The following is a 24591-nucleotide window of genomic DNA, read 5'->3' as shown; positions in this document are numbered from 1 at the left end:
GTTTTCCACTTGACTTTTGCTGCTTGCCAAAAACAACTTCTTCTCTTCTATCAGAGCTGCAGAGCGGCCTCGGGTACGCAACGCAAGCACCTTAGGGGCAAATTAAACCTGCGCAGTCGCCACTACACTACATGCTGCGATAGGGATTATGACGAGTACTTGGCCTGTTTTCTTTTCACGCAACGTGCAGCGAGCTGGGAAAAAAAGAAGAATTACCACAATAATCTGCAGTGCGTCGTCTGTGCCGCTGACTCTGCGCAGGTATAATTTGCCCCTAAGCTTATGAAGACTCCACTGACTAGATCAGAAGAAGAACCCGGAGTTTAGGATAGCGCGAGATAGTTGTGCACGAGGGAGATAGAGGGAGGAGAATCGTCAGATAAGGATAAGCAGAAGCACGTCCAGCCAACGGTCACGCCCATCTACCGAAGTTTTACGCCCTCACGGCAAAGCCATTATAGGGGCATTGCGCCCATCAACCGCGCAATGGACTCGTATTTAGACTCTTCTTGTCTCTCTGTGTCGGTGGCTCAGTTCTTCGTCAATGTGATGCAGTATTCAGTGCTGCTGCGCGCACACACACACAAACGCACACACACACACACACACGCACACGCACCCACACACACACAAACACGCACACACACACAAAGACACCAACCGTAAACACACACACACACGTCTTGTCCTCCTCCCTCCCCTTTTCTCTCACGCACGCACGCACACACACAAACTGAGACACACGAACACACTGACACCTTGTCCACCCCCTCGCTTGCAATCTCACGTGCGCGCACACACACACACGCACAAACACACACACACACACACATGCACCCCCCTCTCTCTCTCTCTCTCTCTCCCCCAGTGGAACGCATCGAGTACGACCGAAGCACAACCAAGGACACCTTAATCCCATCATCAACCCAATACCGACCAAAGATCACACTACACACCTATTATCAAATCACGACTGATTACCAGCAAGAGAGCCACTCAAGGCCCCTACGCGGAGAAATGGACAAATGAGGCAGAACATGGCCTTTCCCTTTAGCGATAATTTTCTAGCCTGTGGCAGGCAGCTTGCACAAACCAGGAAAGGTTGGAGGTGTGCCCAAATGTCTGATAAAACCAGGGGAGTCAATGCCCAAAGCGCTCGTCAATTGCTAATAAGTTCTCTCCTTGAATTGATCAAGAACTTGAATGAGTTTTGGGGGAGATTTTGGATAATACAATGGAACCCACCTTTTAAACCCAACTTAACCAAAACAAAACAAAAATTCTGAGAAAATCAGGTTTTAAAAAACGACGGAGTCTCAAAATGGAGGTTACTTTACACATTATATGCACTGAAAATCTGTAACCAGCAAATATCCTCAAAATACTTATAATTATAGGCCTATCAAGTTCCATAAAAATCTTTGGATTCGTTTGTGAGAAATGCTTCACACAGAAACATATAGTACCAGGAAGACAAAGGTTTCCTGGGCTCCACCCCTGTTATAACTTTCAGTCAATAGTAGACTGAACGTAAAAATCAAGGTCTGAAAAAAGGGGGTAAGTCTTAAAAGTGGGGTTCCACTGTAAAGGAATATTCCGTCGTTGTGGCAAAAAGCGGTTAAGTCTCTTATGTCCGCGAAGATCTGACAGCATAATGATCAAACACGACGAGTTCGACTTGGAAAAGTTCTATCACACATACGTGCTTCCAAATACAGTGGTCCCTGCCATGGATGAACACCCTTGGAACCAGCCACAAAAGAAATGTCCTTACGTTGCAGGTGGCCTTTCATGACAGGTCTATTTTGGTGAAGATAGATCATGGGAAAACAGAAGCTGTCCTTCATTGGGAAGTGTCCTCTTCTTGGAAGGGCAACGCATCGCAGGTACCATTGTACTTGGATTGGACGAAGTGTACCATGAGTTTGGAAAACCAAAATAAGTACTGGTTCAAAAGTAATGCTTGTTTTGTGCAGAAATCTGGCGTCGCAGATTCTCTTCTTTATTTAAGTTAAAAAGGAGAACGAGCAAATAATTATATGATTCAAACATGATTCTCTCTCTCTCTCTCTCTCTCTCTCTCTCTCTCTCTCTCTCTCTCTCTCTCTCTCTCAACCCCCCTCCCCCCCTCCCCAACACAAAGACAAACGCACGAATGCAGCAAAACTGATCGATAAGCTTCGGCCAACAGTCATGTTACATAACTCTTGTCTGCCTCACCTCGGCCTGTGTCAGAAAATTACTTCCCCTAGGCTATGCTCGGCTGCTGATGCTACAGCTACGAATTAAGTCTGCACATGTGATATGCGCTAGTCCTTGGAAAATGAAAGGCAACACACACACACACACACATGCAGACGCACACACAGTCACGCACACTTACATACACACCCACAAACACACACACGCACGCCGCATTTAAGTGCCTTGTTGAAACAAAAGGGTGACAAAACTTCACGCACGCACTACTTCTATCGACATTATTAATTTCGACGTTTAATTGATCCCTGTAAGTTTTGCTAACCGCTAACACGATCTTAATAATTAGCAAGTCAGTGTTCATTAAATGAGTACCCTGCAACATGCCAAATGCGTTGTTTACACGATGTCAGGGGCAAATGTTATCGATACAACAGGCGGATGAAATAGGGAATTATATTAATGGTAAATGTGTCTCCCTCGGAAGCATAGGGTTTAAGTCAGTTTTATTTACCCCGAGCAAAGCAAAGCCATCCGAGCTTGACATTTGAGTGAGAGATTTATTCATTTTGTACTTTCATAAAGCAGTACTCTTATAAAAAAAAATATAAAAATGAAAGGAAACAAAATGAAAGAAAATCAGAATGGAAACGCAGTGCCCCCTCCCTCCCTCCCCCGACCGATGTAAGTTAGACCCCACCCCTTCTTTCTCCGATATCTATCAATACCATCGGTACATCTACCTTGAATTTTGAGAATACCCCCATACTGACCTACCTCTTATTTTAACAAAGTCAGAAACTTCTCAAGATCCACATTCTCCGTTTAAATGAAAATCTCTCGCTTTAGATAAACAGCTGAATTGCGTCTCAGTGTCTCGTCCTCCACTGCGTAGTTTCTCAGCCTAGTTGCATGACAATCTGCAACACGTTATCTACAGTGGGGTGTGTGAGTGTGTATGTGGGTATGCAGGCTGTATATCAAATATCTCGACCCATCGCAAGCCGTGTGTCAGGTCGGAAATACTCGTACAAGAAACCCTACTAGACTATACCAAAGAGACACAAAGCCTGCTGTCAGAGCACTCGTATTATCATTCTATTCAGTTTAAATCCACTTCTTTTTATGAAACTACCTACTCGTGTTTTCCACGCCCTTGCCTTATTTTGTTATTCGTGGTTAATTTGCTTTCTCCTATCGTCTTTCAAGTCAGCTAGTATCTATTGAAAAATGCGATTCTCATGAGATGATGTTATTGCAAAAAGGTCGTGTCTGTTGTAATCAACACTTCTTCTGCGCACTTGCACAAGACACGTCCTGCTGTTCGTGAACACAGTGTGGGCCACGCCAATATTCAACTTAAAATGCAGTTGGGGGTCCGTATCAAAAAGCGATTCAGTGACGACTTGCACCAGTATTAAAAAAAAGAAAAAAAAGAAGAAGAAAAACCAACAAACAATCAAACAAACAAAAAGATAAAATATTCAAACTTATGTATATGCTATGCAAAGTTGTGCAAAGTGTGACATTCTTAGCAACTTACCCCCTTTCTTCAAACCTTATAAAGTCGATCTGGATTCAAAAATTGTGAAGTACATGTACATACAGTATTAGATTGCTAACTATTTGGCACGGTATGCTATTTGTTCTCATAGATATTGACAATTTACAGAATTGACTCTGTCCGGGTTTTGAATGGACTGTGGATAAGTTTTGCCGCATAAATCCGAGGCAAGCGACCATGGCAACACAGTGAATACAAGGATCTCTGATGTGCATGTTAATTTTCGGGAGGAAAAAGCATCATGAGCGAATACTGCGTTTAACTCTGTGTCCTGCCTTGTTGACTGTTCTATTCCAAAACATGCACATCGGAGCTCATTATTCACCGTGTTGCCATGATCGATTGCTTGCCGCCACTGATCATCAGAATGGCCCCGAAACAGTAGCCAAAAAGAACGAATGAACCTGACAAATCAACAACCAGCCATTGATCAGACTGAGCTTGCTTCAAGTAGCAGAACTCGCACACAAGCCCGTAAACAAAACTCAACACAAAAAATATCCGAGTTATTTCCTCTTCTTCTTCTTCTTTGTTCGTGGGCTGAAACTCCCACGTTCAATCATGTTTTTTCGCGAGTGGAGATTGTTACGTGTATGACCGTTTTTACCCCGCCATTCAGGCAGCCATACGCTGATTATGGGGGAAAAGAGTTATTTCCAAACATGGTCTTGATACGTGAGGGAGACCACCCATGTCAAAACTACTCTAGAGGCCGCAGTGAAGGCACCCAGGCAAACACTGTACATAAGGAAGACGTGGAACTTGCGAAGAAAATGCGAAAAAGTGTTTGTGGGTTATCGTCCCTAGTCACATGCTGACGGCGAAAACAAAATGGCGGATCGCGTAGGTACCGATCGCGTGCGAGGTGGTGGTAAATTGTGCTCGGCTTTTTGTTGCAAGAACGCCCGTTACAAACAGAGCTGCTTCGGGAAAACTTTCCACAAGTTCCCTAAAGAAGAAAAAAGGTGGGTTGTGCAGTGATTATTTCATCAGGTTTACCTTCTTCAGAATGAGAATGCACTGAATGGCTCGAGTCAACTCACTCAGAGTCAGATAAGCCAACTGTCTCTGGGCATTTTTGTCTGCTATGATACTACAGTATTTATAGAACTAATATGCAAATGAAATATTACAAACATAGCATGGATCGGTTCATCCTGAGATTTCTGTACTAGCTGTACTATGTACGCGTGTGTCTGCGTGTGTACCTGTGCCTGTGTACACTGTACTTACGACTGTGAGTGTGAGTCAGCAGTCAGTACAAAACAACAGTTTACACTTGATGACAAACTACCCGTGGGCATATTTGCCGAAATCTTTATCAAACCTTGCTTACGGGAAAACTACAGTACAAAGGTACATCACTCATCCGTTTTGCGTTCAGGCAGAGCGTTAGATTTAGACTGAAGATCTGATTTATTTTTTGTCTTTCCTTTTTGCTTAGTTTAACAATAACATTGTTGTTTTTATTGTCAAACTAGGTGCAGAATATGGATGCAATTCACACAAGGCGAGAGGACTTTGAAAAGCTGCAGCCAGCTGATGTTCAAGGTCTCAAGCTTTGTACTGATCACTTTGAGGCCAACCAGTAAAACAATCCTGCAGAGAGGATCACTTGTGTGGAATGCTGTCCCGACATTGTTTGCAGTGCCCAATCCACCACCGAAGGTTATTTATTTATTGGTTTTAGGTTTTTGCAAACCAATGAAGCACACTATTAAATGCAGGTTGAGTAATGACAAGTTTGAGGCTGATGTAAGAATTGAAAAAAACCAGCATTGTTCCCATCAAATAATGCCTGTTTGCATTTAGCGCAAAAAAATGATAAGGCCAACAAAAAAAAGTTACTTATTTTGGATCGACGTCTTGATTATGATGATATGATGAACTTATTTTGCCAAAAAACAGCCCCAAATGGCAAAAAAAGTATAGGGTCGGCGTCAACAACAAAAAAGTTGTATGTTTCTGGTCACCTGACCCTACCTATGTTTTCCCGACGACCCTAGACTTTTATTTTGCATTTTCAAAAATAAAAGGGGTATTCGAAAATCAATTGTTTTCCTGTTTTTCAACAAAATAAGTTAAAAAGATGGTTTAAAAAAAAAGTTTAGAAAAAAAATCTCCACCTTTAGTCATGTTAGGCCACAAAAAAAGTCTGTTTAAGGTAACATAGGCCCCCCAAAAATAGCGTCGGTAGGTCGGCTTTTTATTTTTGTATTTTAGCCATCTGAATATTTTAATTTCATTTTTTAATGCCCCCCAAAAAGTCTAGGGCCGGTGGGAAAAAAATAGGGTCGGTCCGGATACTGTAAACAGATTATTTTTTGTTTTGCCTTACGAGAAACATACACTTTTTTGTGTGGCCTAAGACCAATGCCATGAAATTGGGAGAATTGTTTCATTGTGACTGGGTGTTGGTTGTGAGTTTGTCAGTTAAAGAGCTGTGCATTTGCAGGTTGCTAGTGGGAGGAAGCCACCATCGCAAAGGGTAGCTACAAATGAAGCCAGCACCGACCTGTCGCCTGATGCACAAATTGTTCAACCAGGTAAGAGATTTTTAACCATGAAGAACACCCTGACATCAAAAAATGTTTAAACCCATCCATTACATAGTTGATAATTGCTGTATAGGGTGACGGGCGCTGTGGCGGGGTGGTAAGACGTCGGTCTATTAACTCGGAAGGTCGAGGGTTCGAATCCCGGTCGCGGCCGCCTGGTGGGTTAAGTGTGGAGATGTTTCCGATCTCCCAGGTCAACTTATGTGCAGACCTGCTAGTGACTTATCCCCCTTGGTGTGTACACGCAAGCACAAGATCTTGTAATCCATGTCAGAGTTCGGTGGGTTTTAGAAACACAAAAATACCCCGCACGCTTCCTCCGAAAGCGGCGTATGGCTGCCTAAATGGCGGGGTAAAAACGATCATACACGTAAAATTCCACTTGTGCAAAAAAAATGAGTGCACGTGGGAGTTTCAGCCCACGAGCGCAGAAGAAGAAGAAGAAGCTGTATAGGGCGGATGCATGGATGGATGAAATTGTACCTGTAGTTCCAACACGTAAAGATGGGAAACATATCCTGTTAGAGGCATGGTGTAACAAGAAACAATTAAGTGGCTCTATTCCCATCTCCCTCCCCCCCCCCCCCTTTCCCCGTCGCGATATAAGCTTCGTGGTTGAAAACGACGTTAAACACCAAATAAAGAAAGAAAGAAAGAGGCATGGTGTGTGAGGAGTTTACCTGGTACTGTTGTCCTAATCAATCAGTCAATCAATCAATCAATATGAAGCTTATATAGCGCGTATTCCGTGGGTACAGTTCTAATGGCCTCACCCATTCAGTACCAAACAAGGTCAATTCCATCATTGTTCCACATCGTATCCATAGTTGCTAATACACTTCATTTCTGGCCTGCCTTCCTACGCTATTGTTTATTTTCATTTTGTGATTTAATTACACGTGTTTTAATTTCTTCCAGGTTGTAACTTGTTATGGTTATGTTATTTTATGTGTGTTTTCTTTTTTAGATGACATTCAGGCGATCCTGGAGGACATAGGATGTAAAGCATCAAAGTCGTCATCTTCCCCATCCCCTCGTGAAGCGGAACTTTGGCAGAAGGTCAACAAACTGAGGAGCAAGGTTTTCCGATTAGAAAAGAAAACGATGGAACCCCGTGTAAAACGAGCGAGTAAATTAGCCAAGCCTCCCAAGAAAGACTTTGTAGTAGAACAGTTGTCTCATATATTATCAGGCGAGGCGAGCTATTTTGCCATTTATGCCTGTTACATATTTACCGGTTATCTGCTGCTGTGTCCAATCCTGGCAGAGACGGGAACGCATGTTACCAAGGAGCTGAAGGAGAGTCAATGAGATGAGAGAATGTGATTAACAATTGCCAACTCTCTCCGTACAAAGAGGGTCCAAAATTGTATAAAAAAATAGATGGTAGGCAATTCAAAATTAAAACAAGTCGCGTAAGGCGAAAATACAATATTTAGTCAAGTAGCTGCCATTTTTCAGCAAGACCGTATACTCGTAGCATCGTCAGTCCACCGCTCACGGCAAAGGCAGTGAAATTGACAAGAAGAGCGGGGTAGTAGTTGCGCTAAGAAGGATAGCACGCTTTTCTGTACCGATCTTTGTTTTAACTTTCTGAGCGTGTTTTTAATCCAAACATATCATATCTATATGTTTTTGGAATCAGGAACCGACAAGGAATAAGATGAAAGTGTTTTTAAATTGATTTGGACAATTTAATTTTGATAATAATTTTTATATATTTAATTTTCAGAGCTTGTTTTTAATCCGAATATAACATATTTATATGTTTTTGGAATCAGCAAATGATGGAGAATAAGATAAACGTAAATTTGGATCGTTTTATAAATTTTAAATTTTTTTTACAATTTTCAGATTTTTAATGACCAAAGTCATTAATTAATTTTTAAGCCACCAAGCTGAAATGCAATACCGAACCCCGGGCTTCGTCGAAGATTACTTGACCAAAATTTGAACCAATTTGGTTGAAAAATGAGGGCGTGACAGTGCCGCCTCAACTTTCACGAAAAGCCGGATATGACGTCATCAAAGACATTTATCAAAAAAATGAAAAAAACGTTCGGGGATTTCATACCCAGGAACTCTCATGTCAAATTTCATAAAGATCGGTCCAGTAGTTTAGTCTGAATCGCTCTACACACACACACAGACACACACACACACGCACATACACCACGACCCTCGTTTCGATTCCCCCTCGATGTTAAAATATTTAGTCAAAACTTGACTAAATATAAAAAGGACTCTCGGAGCATGGACTTAATGAGTCAAAAATTAAAGAAGGCTCTATGAGCCGAAGTACATGTTTTGTCTATTGTCTTTTTTATTTTGAATTCCCTACCATCTATATTTTGATACAATTTTGGACCCTCCCTGGTGTGTTGTTTCTGATGTACCTTTTAGTCTGTTTACAGTAACATAGGCACACAAAAAGAGGGTCGGTAGGTCGGCTTTTCTTAAAAAAATTTTATAACCATCTTTTTAAATTATTTTGCAAAAAAACAGGAACAAAATTGATTTTTTTTTCTTTTTCTTTTTTTCCAAATGCCAAAAAAAAGAGTCTAGGGTTGGTCTAGAAAAATAGGGTTGGTCGGGATACCGTAAACAGGCTATTTTGCTTTGTTTTGCCTAAGCAAAGACTAACAAACTTTCTTTAGGGTCTGACCAGCTCCTGTGGTCTGACATTGTATATACTATACAATTTTTGGGGTATTAACTAAATTTAAAATACATGTATACAGTTTTCGATTCCTTTTATACTTTTTCACAAATTAGCCCCCCCCCCCCCCCTTTTTTTTTTGTAGTCTGCCCTGGGGGCGGGAGGTCTCCTAATTTCGGTTTCTAGGGTCACCTTATGCTTCCCCATGAGCTGAGAACTTAATTTAAAATGAGCCTCGATTTTTTTATTTGTATTTTGTAATTGTGCCTTTGTCCAGTCACATGATTTCACTTTGTACTTAAAAACTTGGCGCTGTCATCATTTATTGCTATTTATCGTTCAGTTGTTCAGTATTTATTGCTATTGGGCATCAGTTATTCAGTTGCCCTCTTTCGAATGAGCCATGCATGCATTATGGATGTGTTTAGCAATGTAAAAGAAGAAACAATGTGAAGCAAACATATAGCACCAAATAAAATAACCGAATCAGAATGGAAACTTCTTCAGTGTATGTGTGTGTGTGTGTTTGCTGTTTTAAATACCGAAAATGTGAAAATAAAGCAAGTCACAGCATGAGAAAGATCGACTGTACTAGTCATGACAAAGCAGGAGACAGCCTGGTCAGCATGTAGAAAAGGGGAATAACTCGTATTTAGCCATTCTCATTTCTAAGCATGCCCAATGAGGAAGTTATCCTTCTTCCCATTGTAGTTTCTTTGACCCAGGTAAGGAATGTGGGATAAACAAGATACCGAATGAATGCGGGCCGTCTCACAGGATGTTTACAGAACAATGACATATTTCACCACAACAGCAATAGTAACACAATCGCAATAGCTTTTTAACAACATGAAGCAGATACTGAGATATAATAGACTGACGCATTCATAATGTGGCGATGAAGAGGGAGATAAAACGACATATGTTACTGTGTTGCAGTCTTCAATGCTAGTTCAGTGTCGCTACACGCACGTCAGGGACCTATAATTATCTGTACGCCTGTACATTATTTGATCTGTACTGTTGTGGGTGTTCGCCGCCATGACATTCATAATATTATCGGAAGCACAATGTAAATCAGGTTTGGGTATCCGAAACCCCAAATCAAGCAAAATTGTATGGTACAATTTTCTATAAGAATTAATCAAGCCAGCCACTCCCCCCCCCCCCCCCCCTAACATTACCCCCACACACCTCCCCCAAAGCACACAATATCGACTTCCTATAACTCAAAAACGGTTTAAGGGAGAAGATTGTGTGCCGGTGTGTGTGTGTGTGTGTGTGTGTGTGTGTGTGTTGTTGTTGTGTTTTTGTGTGTGCAGTGTGCCTTTCTGCCGCTGTCTGTCTATGTCAATGTGGGTGATTCTGTGCGCACGTGCCGTTTGTGTGCATCCATGCATGAGCGCGCACATGCTAGTTTGTGAGGTCATTATAAACAATGCTACACATTATTGTTAAAAGCCATTCCTGATGGTCTAGCTGGTACTAATGGTCTATTATGTTTCACTCATTGAACCAGACTGACACATTTCATACTTAACTGTAAAATGTGTGTGTGTGTGTGTGTGTGTGTGTGTGTGTGTGTGTGATTGTGCGTGTGTGTCAGTGTGTGTGTGTGTGTACTAGCGTGCGTGCGTGTGCAGAGATCAAGGGCACTGCATGGGGCAGTGGGCTAGCACAAGCCGGGTGTAGCAAACAAACACGTTTTTGTTGGTCATGGCTTATCTGTAAGTCCTCACCTTTAAGGGTTAAACAAAATCGTAAAGAGTAATACTTGGTTACCTCTTGTCCCTTTTATCAGGGAAGTAAACCATTTTGCAGATGTCTATTTTCCTCGCTCTTCCCGGCAGTTCTGAACTTCTACAACTTTGCCTTTGGTGATCTGGGCCATAAGACGCTTCCCTTCGGAACAATTTTGACAATTTTGTAACGTTCTAGTTAAAGGCAGAGTAAGCCTCCCGTAAACCATCACAGATACGGTCAGGCTTTTACACACAGTACAAACACCCTTTCATTTAAACACTCACCAATTGAGAACATCCTAGGTGCCCTCCGTAAAGAGCGAACAATTTTCAAAGAATTTATTTTTGCGTGGTTTATCTTACCCCTGAGCCATCGTGAACCCGTGTGATCCAGTTTTCCCTTTTCACAATGCAGTCGTCATAGTTAGTCATTTGAATGCGACTCGACGTGAGCTTATCTACAATAGCACGTTTTTTTATGCACGAAACAACGGCTGTGGTTCACAAGAACTCTAGCGATGGCTTTTGACTGTTGAGAGGAACGGCGATTTGCACTGACTCACCGGCCGTCGTCTGCTACGACCCTTGCGTGACCCTGCTTCCGGGCTTTTCTTTTTTTAAACTTTCACAACTTCGAATTGTTCTGATCTTGTCTTGATGAAAAACGAATTCTTTTATGATTAAAGAATGTTTGTGTAACAAGCTGTCAATTTATTATTTAGATTTTAAAAGTTAGGTCTAGCGCAAAAACGAGGCGCCGTTGTTGTTAACGGAACAAGTCTACGAAAATAAATTCTTGGAAAATGTCTCACGCTCGACAGAAAGCAGCCAGGATGTTCCCGTTCGGTGAGCGTTCAAATGGAAGTATGCTTGTACTGTATTTAGACGCTCGGGGAGCTCTGTGATGGTTTACGGGAGGCTTACTGTGCCTTTAAATGATCCAAGGTCGCATAGTTTGTTTCTTAGTGTCTGGTCTGTTTTCTCATTGTTTGAATAGCTGAAGCAAAGACATGAATATACTCGATTTTTTTTTATACCACTGACAAAGTAAAAAACTAGTCAGACCTAAACAATCATCGCTCGTCCAGTTCTGACGTTACACAACAGGCTATGGTGAACTTGGGTTTAAGACAATTTCGTTCCCGTTAAAAATAGAAATGGAACCTGTTGTTACACTATCGGGTCTTTTTTTGTCCTTTGTATAGATGCAGAAAAGAGACGAATGAAGTTGAATTCCAATCTTCTCTTTCCCCTTCCCCTTCCCCTTCCCAAGAGAGAGGTAAATGATTAAACAAGCGCAAATCATTCTTGCTCGCCCAGTTCTGAACGCGGTACACAACTGAGACTGATGACTCGAGAACGCTTCCCTTGGGGACAATTAATGCCGGGTTCCAGTCAATGATCCCACCTTGCGTATTTCATTCTTCTCGGGTCTTTTCCCTTATGCAGACAGCAGCCCTGAAAGTCCAACAAATGGTGTACTCGCCTTTGGCTAATGATTCTGAAAATGCACTAGCCAGAGAGCAAACATTACTAGTCAAACCAACAATTTGTTTCAGCAACTTTACTGAAAAAATGAACATTTATACTCGCCAGCTACGTGTTTCTACTCACCATGGCGAGTAAAATACTCGCCACTTTCAGGCCTGGGTAGCTGAGAAAAAAAGGCAAATAACCTGGAATTTCTATCTTCTCTTTTCCCTTTCTCTACCTCAGCGGATGATTGTTAAGTGTCCCACACTCTGTGTCCGCTTTCTCTATCCCTGTAAGGCAAAAAAAAAAAAAAAAAAAATAGGTGTGGTTAAGGTAACATAGCAAAAAAGAATAGGGTAGGAAGGTAGGCAATCACTTTTTTTTTTAAACTTTTTTTTCTCTAATGTGTACAAATTAAACCTACTTGACAGGGAAATAAGTGTGCGACTCGAGCGCTGTCGCTTTTATTGCGTTTTCTGCACTCGTTTTCTTGTTGTTGGCTCACGTAAGTGTAGCCTATGCGATGCTAACTTTTGTCTGTCTGTGCGTGCGTGCGTGCGTGCGTGCGTGTGTGTGTGTGTGTGTGTGTGATACTTGACTTGACGCTCACTTTCTGCACGCTGAGAACGCCACTTCCTACAGTGACGCTGAGAACGTTCAAAAATACCATCAAAATATTAATTCTGCCCTACAGCGTTTTAGTTGGTCCATGATGGGTCCAACCATTTGTTTTCCTAGTTTATGTCAAGCCTCTGATGCCAAGAAATTGAGTGAAGCCGACCCGCTTTGAATTTTCAACTGTAATATGACTAAGGAGTTACGCCCCTTATCCGTTCGTTATCAAAGCCTTGTGTAGGGAACGTCATGGCTTTGAGTTCAAAATGAAGCCAGTGTAGCCGTTTGAAAATTCATTGTAGTATTCCAGCGTAGTACTCATAGTAGGATATCCTTATTTGGAAAATGCCAAGCGCAAAGCTCCTCTCAAATCCCGTGCATTTCGTGCGTTTATAAAAAAAAAGTGTGGACAGCTAGCGCTCCAGTGTCAAACTGTTGCTGCACTTGTTTGGGCGTGGCTATAAGCATAGTGACATGAATTTGATTGGTCAGTATTTTTAGGCAAAGCACATGTTCTCAGCAAACAGAAAACAAAATATTGGAAGCGTGAATCACGCTACCCAAAAATAAAATCTTTTTTTACATATTTTTTTTTCTTCTATTATATAACTTTTTTCCCCATGGTTCATTCATCATTTGACATATCTTTTTAGCGAAATCTAACCATAAGATTATTGAAAAAAAGCAAAAATGTAGACGACCACCTTTAAAGTCTTATCTCATCACAAATTCCCAATCATGGGAAATCAAAGATTCTGTATTCTGTATTTCACGTATACTCCTGGGCTCGGCTGAGGTGGTGTAGTCGTACATTGCTTGTACAGTCACGGTGGTGTAGTCGTACATTGCTTGTACAGTCACGGTGGAACCCCCCTCAGTTTTAGGACCTCCACAAATCTGAGAAAATCCAGTTTTAAAAAGTAGGGGGTCTTAAATAAAACGGGGGTACATTTACAGAGGTTATGAACAGAAAATATTTTTAAAAAAAAGCCAGTCTTAAAAGGGAGGGAGTCTTAAATTGGGGGGTCTTAATAGGGGGGTTCCACTGTATAGGAAGGACAGCATCTTGAAAGATTCATGTCGAACTAGGCTTCCTTCGAATTTTTTTTAATTATTTTTTTTATCTCGTGTGTCATGAATGAACTTAATAGACAAGTATAGTAGGCAAGTAGTACAGGCAACTATACATAGTGTAAGTAGGCCAGAAAAAAAAACTCAGCCCCACCCCAGTGTCACGTGCCTATGTTTCAAGCGCACATGCAGCTTATATGCATGACATGTCCATGCGACTCTAGATCTGTACACAGAACTATTTAATACATATATATCTATATCAAATTGCGTCGTGTGACAACCCTTTCAACATGAACTTGTGACCATCCCCTATTATGTACTCAGGTTTGATATACTGTTTACCTATACATGGCAGGGCAAATTACCTAGTTATTTACTTGCACATGATCTCACTCACTGTGATTTTCTTTTTTTATTTAGTTCGCAGCATGCCCACAGAGCATTTTCACTGACAAACCACAAACTGATTCAACAACACTGAACTGGAAACCCCAAAAGTGAACGCGAGTGCAAGCACTCACCCACAAACGTAGACGCACACACAGACACCCATTCACGCACGCACACACACACCAACGCACACACACACACACACACACCAGGATGTTCTTGACAGAATTCGCCTTGATGCCTGTGAAGTATGACGACATGACAGAGCAGTTTTACGATTCAATAGCTGTAAAGATAGTGAGAGCAAGAAGGAAGTTTGGGAGCGAGCGAGAGAGAGACAGCGAGGGAGGGAGGGAGAGGGAGAGAGAAGAGAGAGGTTGATGATAATTAGTTTTAACGTCCTCTTAGAACCATTTGGCCTATCTTGGGACAGGTAGAGTTAATATGCTTTATGTGGGGACAAGACACTGGACAAACATGCAAACAGAGAACACATATGATCGTGTTATGTATATATCTGGAAGTCTGTAATTGTTGCGATATTTCAAAATGGGGATGGAAGTAATGATTGTGTACGCGGAATATGGTTGGACTGGAGCGGTTTTGTAGGCTTATTTGCTTTTTATGTATGTAGAATATGTTTATATTTGTGGCTGAATAAGTTATAAAAAAAATAAAAAAATAAAAAATCAAATAAAAAAATAAAAAGTAAAAAAAATCTTAATTTAGCCAAAGGAAAATATTGAAACAACTTGCTAAAATAATATATCAGAATGGGGAACTTAAGTTCAGGTAGGAGGGCAGTATGTGCTTAAGCCTTGTTTGATCAATTGAGTATAGCTATGCTTTGTGTTTTAGGCGTGGGAGGGGGGGGGGGGGGTCGGTGGGAGAAAGGATTGAGGGGTGGAAAGGAGGAAAGGGGATGAGGTTTTCAAAACAGATGTCCTATTTCAGCCTTATATATTGAGAGACACAGGGTGTATGCTGGCTTCCATTGAAGCGTGCAATGTTTATCTAAAAACTCATGGGGTTTCAGTTTGTGTTCGTTGACAAGGGTGTGTAGGTTGCGGAAATCTTGTTGGAGTGATTGGCAGCGGTCAAAGAGGTGTAAAAAAGATAGCAACTGTCCACATTCACAGAGACGGGGAAAGAACTTGTAAGCGCATCCATCCGTGCGAATTCTGCGAAGTATTTTAAGGAGGGGGTTGGGGAGTGTAGGCCTGTTTTGTTTTGTTTGTCGGGGCAGAATAAGCCAACTATGGGCACTGCCTTCTGTTTTTAATGCTGTTTCCCAGTGACACCAGGCAACTTTGGCCATTTTGTGTTTTGCTTCCGTCTTTGTTAATTTTAGGTCATGAAATGCTGCTTGATCTGTGACAGCCTCTTTTGCTGCTCTGTCAGCCATATCATTGCCTCTGATCCCTGTGTGTGAGGGGATGTACATAAGGGTCAGTTCTGTCCCAGAGGCAATGATCTGGTGACAGAGGAACAATATTTCCGTCTGAAGCTCTTCCCGGTTTCTGGAACCATTTTGGAGAGCAGTCAGAGCTGATTTTGAGTCGGAGAGAATCACGACTCTTTTTGGGGGTCGAGAGAGGTCATTGACATAGTGGCATGCTCTTAAGATGGCGTACATTTCTGCAGTGAAAATATGGACACATCCTTATTGAGTTTAATTTCTTTAGTTATTTTGAGGTCAGGAATGACAAAAGCACAGCCAGCTTGGTCATCATTTTGTTTTGAGCCGTCAGTAAATATCTGTAGGTGATCTTTGTCACTGTTTGAGATTATTTCTCTTGCTATTGATGAGACAAGTACAGGGTTATCTTTTTTTGTTACACCCAGATCATGATCAGGGATGATAATTAATGGGGGATTCCATGAACCAAAAGGGGAAGGGGTGAATGGGAATGTGGGCCATCCTACCTGGGTTTACCCCACTTTCTTGAAAAGAGAGAGAGAGAGAGAGAGAGAGCGAGAGAGAGAGAGAGAGAGGGAGGGAGGGACGGACGGACGGACGGACAGACAGACAGACAGAGGCAAGACAAGCAGACATACATATTGATAGACAAACAGAGACAGTTTATAGTTAAACATTTAAGGCGAGTAAACAAGGTATGCCTTGTAAGAGAATGACATGCAAAATCCATTACACCTGATGCATCTCTCTAACATAGGACAACAGGGTTATCGGCTGACACAGTGTCATTGAGCCCTCAGAGTGTAGACTAGCTTTCATTACTTAAACAGAAGAATAGAGTAAACCCACAGAGAGGGTAGATATTATGAGTTATTTCTAATATGCTGACTGTTAGCAAATGATAACAGACATGTCGAGAAAAAAGATATCAAGCATGAGCCTTTTAGGCGAATGCTGATATCGTTTGTGAGACATGTCTGTTATCATTTGCTAACAGTCAGCATATTAGAAATAACGGTTTTATTACCGTTCAATTCGACCAAAAGAAATTTCGAAGCGACCCCGCGAATTAGACAGAACAGCCGTAATGGGAACTGGAGCGCTCCTACCTGATTATGCCTGTCAGTCAAAGAATTCTCGTGACCTGGGTCAGCCAATCAGAGTAACACACATTACGTGATGAATATTCACAGGTCAAATGCGTTTGACACACAACAAACCATGTTGAACATGCGTTTCGGTTGCTTCGCTTTTTCTTGTTGAACAGAGAGCGACAGATTTAGAACCGACTCCAGACGGATGGGAAATGACGTAAAGATACATTTGACGTAAAGCGAGTGACCCAATTTCACTTGATTTTCCGAACTTTGATAATTTAGATTTCAAGTGAGCGAGTCGGCATTGCACACTCAGAGGATGGGCGGTGCCTCGCTGTTCCGTAAAGCACCCACCGACAAACTCGCTTTTCGGTATTTTTTAGATAAAAGAGAGTATTATCTGACAGCATTTGAAGTGTCATTCTTTAGAATAAACCACACTGATATTGCTGATTTACATTTTTACTTTGTCTTGTTCATTTTTAGCTTGATAAACAAAAAGGGTCCCTGCTTGAACGTTATAACATTTAGAGGGTCACCTAGAATCCGTCCTGATTGGTCAAAAAGCCATATCGGGCACACATTTATCTCATGAAGTAAGCTTTGGCAAAGCACACCACAATCAGTAAATGTGGTGTTGTTTTTTAAATGACTGAATATCGATGGCTATGTCTACAATACAACACACTGGCATATTATTATTATTAAATCTACATTTCATCTATAAAATTTAATGACTTACTTTTCTTGATCAAGCACAATAAATTAATGTAAAGTGTGAACAGACACAGACACACAAAGGGACATACAAATTCAGATGCTCTTGCATACTGACAAACATGCAGACAGACAGGCATGCACTGATGCAGGTAGACAGACAGACACTCACACACACATGTGCACACATATATATGCACAAAATCACTAACACAGCACATCATCCCATTTTCTTTTCACAAGAACAAGAACAACATCCCACACACACATGCATGCATGATTGTTTGCACGCACACACACACACACACACAACACAACACACACACAACACAACACACACAACACACACAACACAACACACACACACACAACACAACACACACACAACACACACAACACAACACACACACAACTCAACACACACACACACACACGCATGATTGTTTGCACGCACACACACACACAACACAACACACACACACACACCACACACACAACACAACACACACACAACACACACACAACACCCACACACAACACAACACACCACACACACACACAACACAACACTAACACAACACACACTGTACAAACACACACACACAACACACACACAACACACACACACAACACACACACAACACACACACACACACAACACACACACACACACACACCACACACACACCACAACACACACACAACACAACACACACACACACACACACACACACACACACACACAACACAACACACACACACCACACACACAACACAACACACACACAACACACACACAACACAACACACACACAACACACACACAACACACACACAACACACACACCACACACACACACACACAACACAACACACACACAACACAACACACACAACACACACAACACAACACACACAGAGCCTACCAAAAACTTGATAGCCCGACGTTCCACGTCGACTTAGGGTCATATCCATTTGTTGAACACTTGAAGATGCCATAGCCTTGTCTTCTTACAAAATCAGACCTACGTTTACACCGTTGGTAAACTATTTTACACCTCAAAACACTGTCTCCTTAAGCTGATGACTTCAACTTCACTCAAGTTTGCACAGACGATATGAATTTGTGTAACAAAAGCGTTGAAAATCCACAAAAGGCTGAAAAATATCCCACAACAAAACAACTTCTATCTTGTAAGCACAGTTAGACTTTCTTTCTTTCTTTACATGTCCTATCCTTTGTGATGGAGCTATAAACACTCAACTAAGATAATGGAAACTTGTTCCTGGTGGAATATATGCTACACAAAGTTTGAGATCCTGGTTAGAGTATATTCCTTGTACACAGGATCATAAACCAAAATGTATGCTCTTACAAATTGCACGGCTGAACTCATATGCATGTACATATTCACTGAAAAAATAATCTTGATCCAAATGTCTCCTGATTACTGGTATCAATGTGGGACACTATATCTGTACAGTGGAACCTGCATTTTAAGACCTGGAAAAAACAACACACTGAAAAACTAAGATCTATTAAAAAGGAAGGAGTCTCACACTGGGGGTAAATTTACAGAAAGAATAAACAGAAAATATTGTATTGTATTGTATTGTATGGGGAGATTTATATAGCGCTTGACGTTCTCTAAGCGCTTTACATATTAATTTCTGCCGTGTGAGATAGAATTTTTTACACAATATATCACGCATTCACATCGGCCAGCAAACCTCAAGCCTATTAGGGCGAGCATTCATCTTTCACGGCCTTTATTCCAAGTCACACGGGTATTTGGTGGACATTTTTATCTATGCCCATACAATTTTGCCAGGAAAGACCCTTTTGTCAATCGTGGGATCTTTAACGTGCACACCCCAATGTAGTGTACATGAAGGGACCTCGGTTTTTCGTCTCATCCGAAAGACTAGCACTTGAACCCACCACCTAGGTTAGAAAAGGGGGGGAGAAAATTGCTAACGCCCTGACCCAGGGTCGAACTCGCAACCAGTCTCGCTTCAGAGGCAAGTGCGTTTACCACTCGGCCACCCAGACCATATGACAAAGCAAGGTCCATAAGAGGAGGTATTAACTTTAGGAGTCCTAACAGATGGGTTCCACTGTATGCTAAAACCTTGTTGTGGTCACAGTGAGTCATGTGAGACAACAAGCAAACTAATTACTTACACAACAGGGTCATGTGCATCCTTGTGTCTACTGTACAAACACATACTTACATAGACACAGGAAAACCCTTGAGACTAAAAATACATGACCTACAGATGTATCATAATTGAGCCCATGCAAGGTTAAGGTCACTGTTTTGTTTCTGAGATGTGTCACTGTTTTCACCATTTATTTTTACAGTTGGCTTTGAGGTATTAACAAACACTGTACATAAGGAAGACGTGGAACTTGCGAAGAAAATGCGAAAAAGTGTTTGTGGGTTATCGTCCCTAGTCACATGCTGACGGCGAAAACAAAATGGCGGATCGCGTAGGTACCGATCGCGTGCGAGGTGGTGGTAAATTGTGCTCGGCTTTTTGTTGCAAGAACGCCCGTTACAAACAGAGCTGCTTCGGGAAAACTTTCCACAAGTTCCCTAAAGAAGAAAAAAGGTGGGTTGTGCAGTGATTATTTCATCAGGTTTACCTTCTTCAGAATGAGAATGCAATGGCTCGAGTCAACTCACTCAGATAAGCCAACTGTCTCTGGGCATTTTTGTCTGCTATGATACTACAGTATTTATAGAACTAATATGCAAATGAAATATTACAAACATAGCATGGATCGGTTCATCCTGAGATTTCTGTACTAGCTGTACTATGTACGCGTGTGTCTGCGTGTGTACCTGTGTGTGCATGTGTACACTGTACTTACGACTGTGAGTGTGAGTCAGCAGTCAGTACAAAACAACAGTTTACACTTGATGACAAACTACCCGTGGGCATATTTGCCGAAATCTTTATCAAACCTTGCTTACGGGAAAACTACAGTACAAAGGTACATCACTCATCCGTTTTGCGTTCAGGCAGAGCGTTAGATTTAGACTGAAGATCTGATTTATTTTTTGTCTTTCCTTTTTGCTTAGTTTAACAATAACATTGTTGTTTTTATTGTCAAACTAGGTGCAGAATATGGATGCAATTCACAAGGCGAGAGGACTTTGAAAAGCTGCAGCCAGCTGATGTTCAAGGTCTCAAGCTTTGTACTGATCACTTTGAGGCCAACCAGTAAAACAATCCTGCAGAGAGGATCACTTGTGTGGAATGCTGTCCCGACATTGTTTGCAGTGCCCAATCCACCACCGAAGGTTATTTATTTATTGGTTTTAGGTTTTTGCAAACCAATGAAGCACACTATTAAATGCAGGTTGAGTAATGACAAGTTTGAGGCTGATGTAAGAATTGAAAAAAAACAGCATTGTTCCCATCAAATAATGCCTGTTTGCATTTAGCGCAAAAAAATGATAAGGCCAACAAAAAAAAGTTACTTATTTTGGATCGACGTCTTGATTATGATGATATGATGAACTTATTTTGCCAAAAAAACAGCCCCAAATGGCAAAAAAAGTATAGGGTCGGCGTCAACAACAAAAAAGTTGTATGTTTCTGGTCACCTGACCCTACCTATGTTTTCCCGACGACCCTAGACTTTTATTTTGCATTTTCAAAAATAAAAGGGGTATTCGAAAATCAATTGTTTTCCTGTTTTTCAACAAAATAAGTTAAAAAGATGGTTTAAAAAAAAAAAGTTTAGAAAAAAAATCTCCACCTTTAGTCATGTTAGGCCACAAAAAAAGTCTGTTTAAGGTAACATAGGCCCCCCAAAAATAGCGTCGGTAGGTCGGCTTTTTATTTTTGTATTTTAGCCATCTGAATATTTTAATTTCATTTTTTAATGCCCCAAAAAAAGTCTAGGGCCGGTGGGAAAAAAATAGGGTCGGTCCGGATACTGTAAACAGATTATTTTTTGTTTTGCCTTACGAGAAACATACACTTTTTTGTGTGGCCTAAGACCAATGCCATGAAATTGGGAGAATTGTTTCATTGTGACTGGGTGTTGGTTGTGAGTTTGTCAGTTAAAGAGCTGTGCATTTGCAGGTTGCTAGTGGGAGGAAGCCACCATCGCAAAGGGTAGCTACAAATGAAGCCAGCACCGACCTGTCGCCTGATGCACAAATTGTTCAACCAGGTAAGAGATTTTTAACCATGAAGAACACCCTGACATCAAAAAATGTTTAAACCCATCCATTACATAGTTGATAATTGCTGTATAGGGTGACGGGCGCTGTGGCGGGGTGGTAAGACGTCGGTCTATTAACTCGGAAGGTCGAGGGTTCGAATCCCGGTCGCGGCCGCCTGGTGGGTTAAGTGTGGAGATGTTTCCGATCTCCCAGGTCAGCTTATGTGCAGACCTGCTAGTGACTTATCCTCCTTCATGTGTACACGCAAGCACAAGACCAAGTACACACGAAAAAGATCCTGTAATCCATGTCAGAGTTCGGTGGGTTTTAGAAACACAAAAATACCCCGCACGCTTCCTCCGAAAGCGGCGTATGGCTGCCTAAATGGCGGGGTAAAAACGATCATACACGTAAAATTCCACTTGTGCAAAAAAAATGAGTGCACGTGGGAGTTTCAGCCCACGAGCGCAGAAGAAGAAGAAGAAGAAGAAGAAGCTGTATAGGGCGGATGCATGGATGGATGAAATTGTACCTGTAGTTCCAACACGTAAAGATGGGAAACATATCCTGTTAGAGGCATGGTGTAACAAGAAACAATTAAGTGGCTCTATTCCCATCTCCCCCCCCCCCCCCCCCCTTTCCCCGTCGCGATATAAGCTTCGTGGTTGAAAACGACGTTAAACACCAAATAAAGAAAGAAAGAAAGAGGCATGGTGTGTGAGGAGTTTACCTGGTACTGTTGTCCTAATCAATCAATCAATCAATCAATCAATATGAAGCTTATATAGCGCGTATTCCGTGGGTACAGTTCTAATGGCCTCACCCATTCAGTACCAAACAAGGTCAATTCCATCATTGTTCCACATCGTATCCATAGTTGCTAATACACTTCATTTCTGGCCTGCCTTCCTACGCTATTGTTTATTTTCATTTTGTGATTTAATTACACGTGTTTTAATTTCTTCCAGGTTGTAACTTGTTATGGTTATGTTATTTTATGTGTGTTTTCTTTTTTAGATGACATTCAGGCGATCCTGGAGGACATAGGATGTAAAGCATCAAAGTCGTCATCTTCCCCATCCCCTCGTGAAGCGGAACTTTGGCAGAAGGTCAACAAACTGAGGAGCAAGGTTTTCCGATTAGAAAAGAAAACGATGGAACCACGTGTAAAACGAGCGAGTAAATTAGCCAAGCCTCCCAAGAAAGACTTTGTAGTAGAACAGTTGTCTCATATACTATCAGGCGAGGCGAGCTATTTTGCCATTTATGCCTGTTACATATTTACCGGTTATCTGCTGCTGTGTCCAATCCTGGCAGAGACGGGAACGCATGTTACCAAGGAGCTGAAGGAGAGTCAATGAGATGAGAGAATGTGATTAACAATTGCCAACTCTCTCCGTACAAAGAGGGTCCAAAATTGTATAAAAAAAAATAGATGGTAGGCAATTCAAAATTAAAAAAAGGACTCTCGGAGCATGGACTTAATGAGTCAAAAATTAAAGAAGGCTCTATGAGCCGAAGTACATGTTTTGTCTATTGTCTTTTTTATTTTGAATTCCCTACCATCTATATTTTGATACAATTTTGGACCCTCCCTGGTGTGTTGTTTCTGATGTACCTTTTAGTCTGTTTACAGTAACATAGGCACACAAAAAGAGGGTCGGTAGGTCGGCTTTTCTTAAAAAAAATTTATAACCATCTTTTTAAATTATTTTGCAAAAAAACAGGAACAAAATTGATTTTTTTTTTCTTTTTCTTTTTTTCCCAATGCCAAAAAAAAAAGTCTAGGGTTGGTCTAGAAAAATAGGGTTGGTCGGGATACCGTAAACAGGCTATTTTGCTTTGTTTTGCCTAAGCAAAGACTAACAAACTTTCTTTAGGGTCTGACATTGTATATACTATACAATTTTTGGGGTATTAACTAAATACATGTATACAGTTTTCGATTCCTTTTATACTTTTTCACAAATTAGCCCCCCCCCCCCCCCCCCCTTTTTTTTTTTGTAGTCTGCCCTGGGGGCGGGAGGTCTCCTAATTTCGGTTTCTAGGGTCACCTTATGCTTCCCCATGAGCTGAGAACTTAATTTAAAATGAGCCTCGATTTTTTTATTTGTATTTTGTAATTGTGCCTTTGTCCAGTCACATGATTTCACTTTGTACTTAAAAACTTGGCGCTGTCATCATTTATTGCTATTTATTGTTCAGTTGTTCAGTATTTATTGCTATTGGGCATCAGTTATTCAGTTGCCCTCTTTCGAATGAGCCATGCATGCATTATGGATGTGTTTAGCAATGTAAAAGAAGAAACAATGTGAAGCAAACATATAGCACCAAATAAAATAACCGAATCAGAATGGAAACTTCTTCAGTGTATGTGTATGTGTGTGTGTGTGTGTGTTTGCTGTTTTAAATACCGAAAATGTGAAAATAAAGCAAGTCACAGCATGAGAAAGATCGACTGTACTAGTCATGACAAAGCAGGAGACAGCCTGGTCAGCATGTAGAAAAGGGGAATAACTCGTATTTAGCCATTCTCATTTCTAAGCATGCCCAATGAGGAAGTTATCCTTCTTCCCATTGTAGTTTCTTTGGTATTAATAAAGCTCCACTGAAGAAAGCACTTGTAACTTGTCACTGTTTTGAGCTTATTCATTTAAACACAAACACACACACACACACACACACACACACACACACACACACACACCACGCACAGAGAGAGAGAGAGAGAGAGAGAGAGAGAGAGAGAGAGAGAGAGAGTGATTTTACAACTTATCCTGAAAAAAACTCGCTTAAGGCTGGAGTATACACCTGAGGCCATATTTCAAAGTGGTTAGGCAGTTTTAACGGTTTGTTTTTATGTTAGAAACAGACAATTTATTTTTATTGGCCTAAAGAT

The 24591-nt window shown here is 41.2% G+C and overlaps 1 protein-coding gene across 2 annotated transcripts in view; it reads right to left on the bottom strand.

The window, feature by feature from the left end:
• Window positions 1-24591, bottom strand: part of LOC138948927 (mechanosensory protein 2-like) — a 99325-nt gene that overhangs the window by 72482 nt on the left and 2252 nt on the right. Inside the window, exon 1 of one of the 2 annotated variants that reach the window (XM_070320588.1) lies at window positions 18435-18927. The exons of the other annotated variant lie outside the window; for it this stretch is intronic. Within the exon in view, the coding sequence (XP_070176689.1) occupies window positions 18435-18507 (73 nt within the window). The 5' untranslated portion in view covers window positions 18508-18927. Of the gene's footprint in view, window positions 1-18434; window positions 18928-24591 lie in introns of those variants that run through there. 2 annotated transcript variants of the gene reach the window in all.

Source organism: Littorina saxatilis, linkage group LG15, assembly GCF_037325665.1.
Source record: "Littorina saxatilis isolate snail1 linkage group LG15, US_GU_Lsax_2.0, whole genome shotgun sequence".
Classification (NCBI taxonomy): Eukaryota; Metazoa; Mollusca; class Gastropoda; order Littorinimorpha; family Littorinidae; genus Littorina; species Littorina saxatilis.
This window is presented reverse-complemented; position numbering and strand designations above follow the sequence as displayed.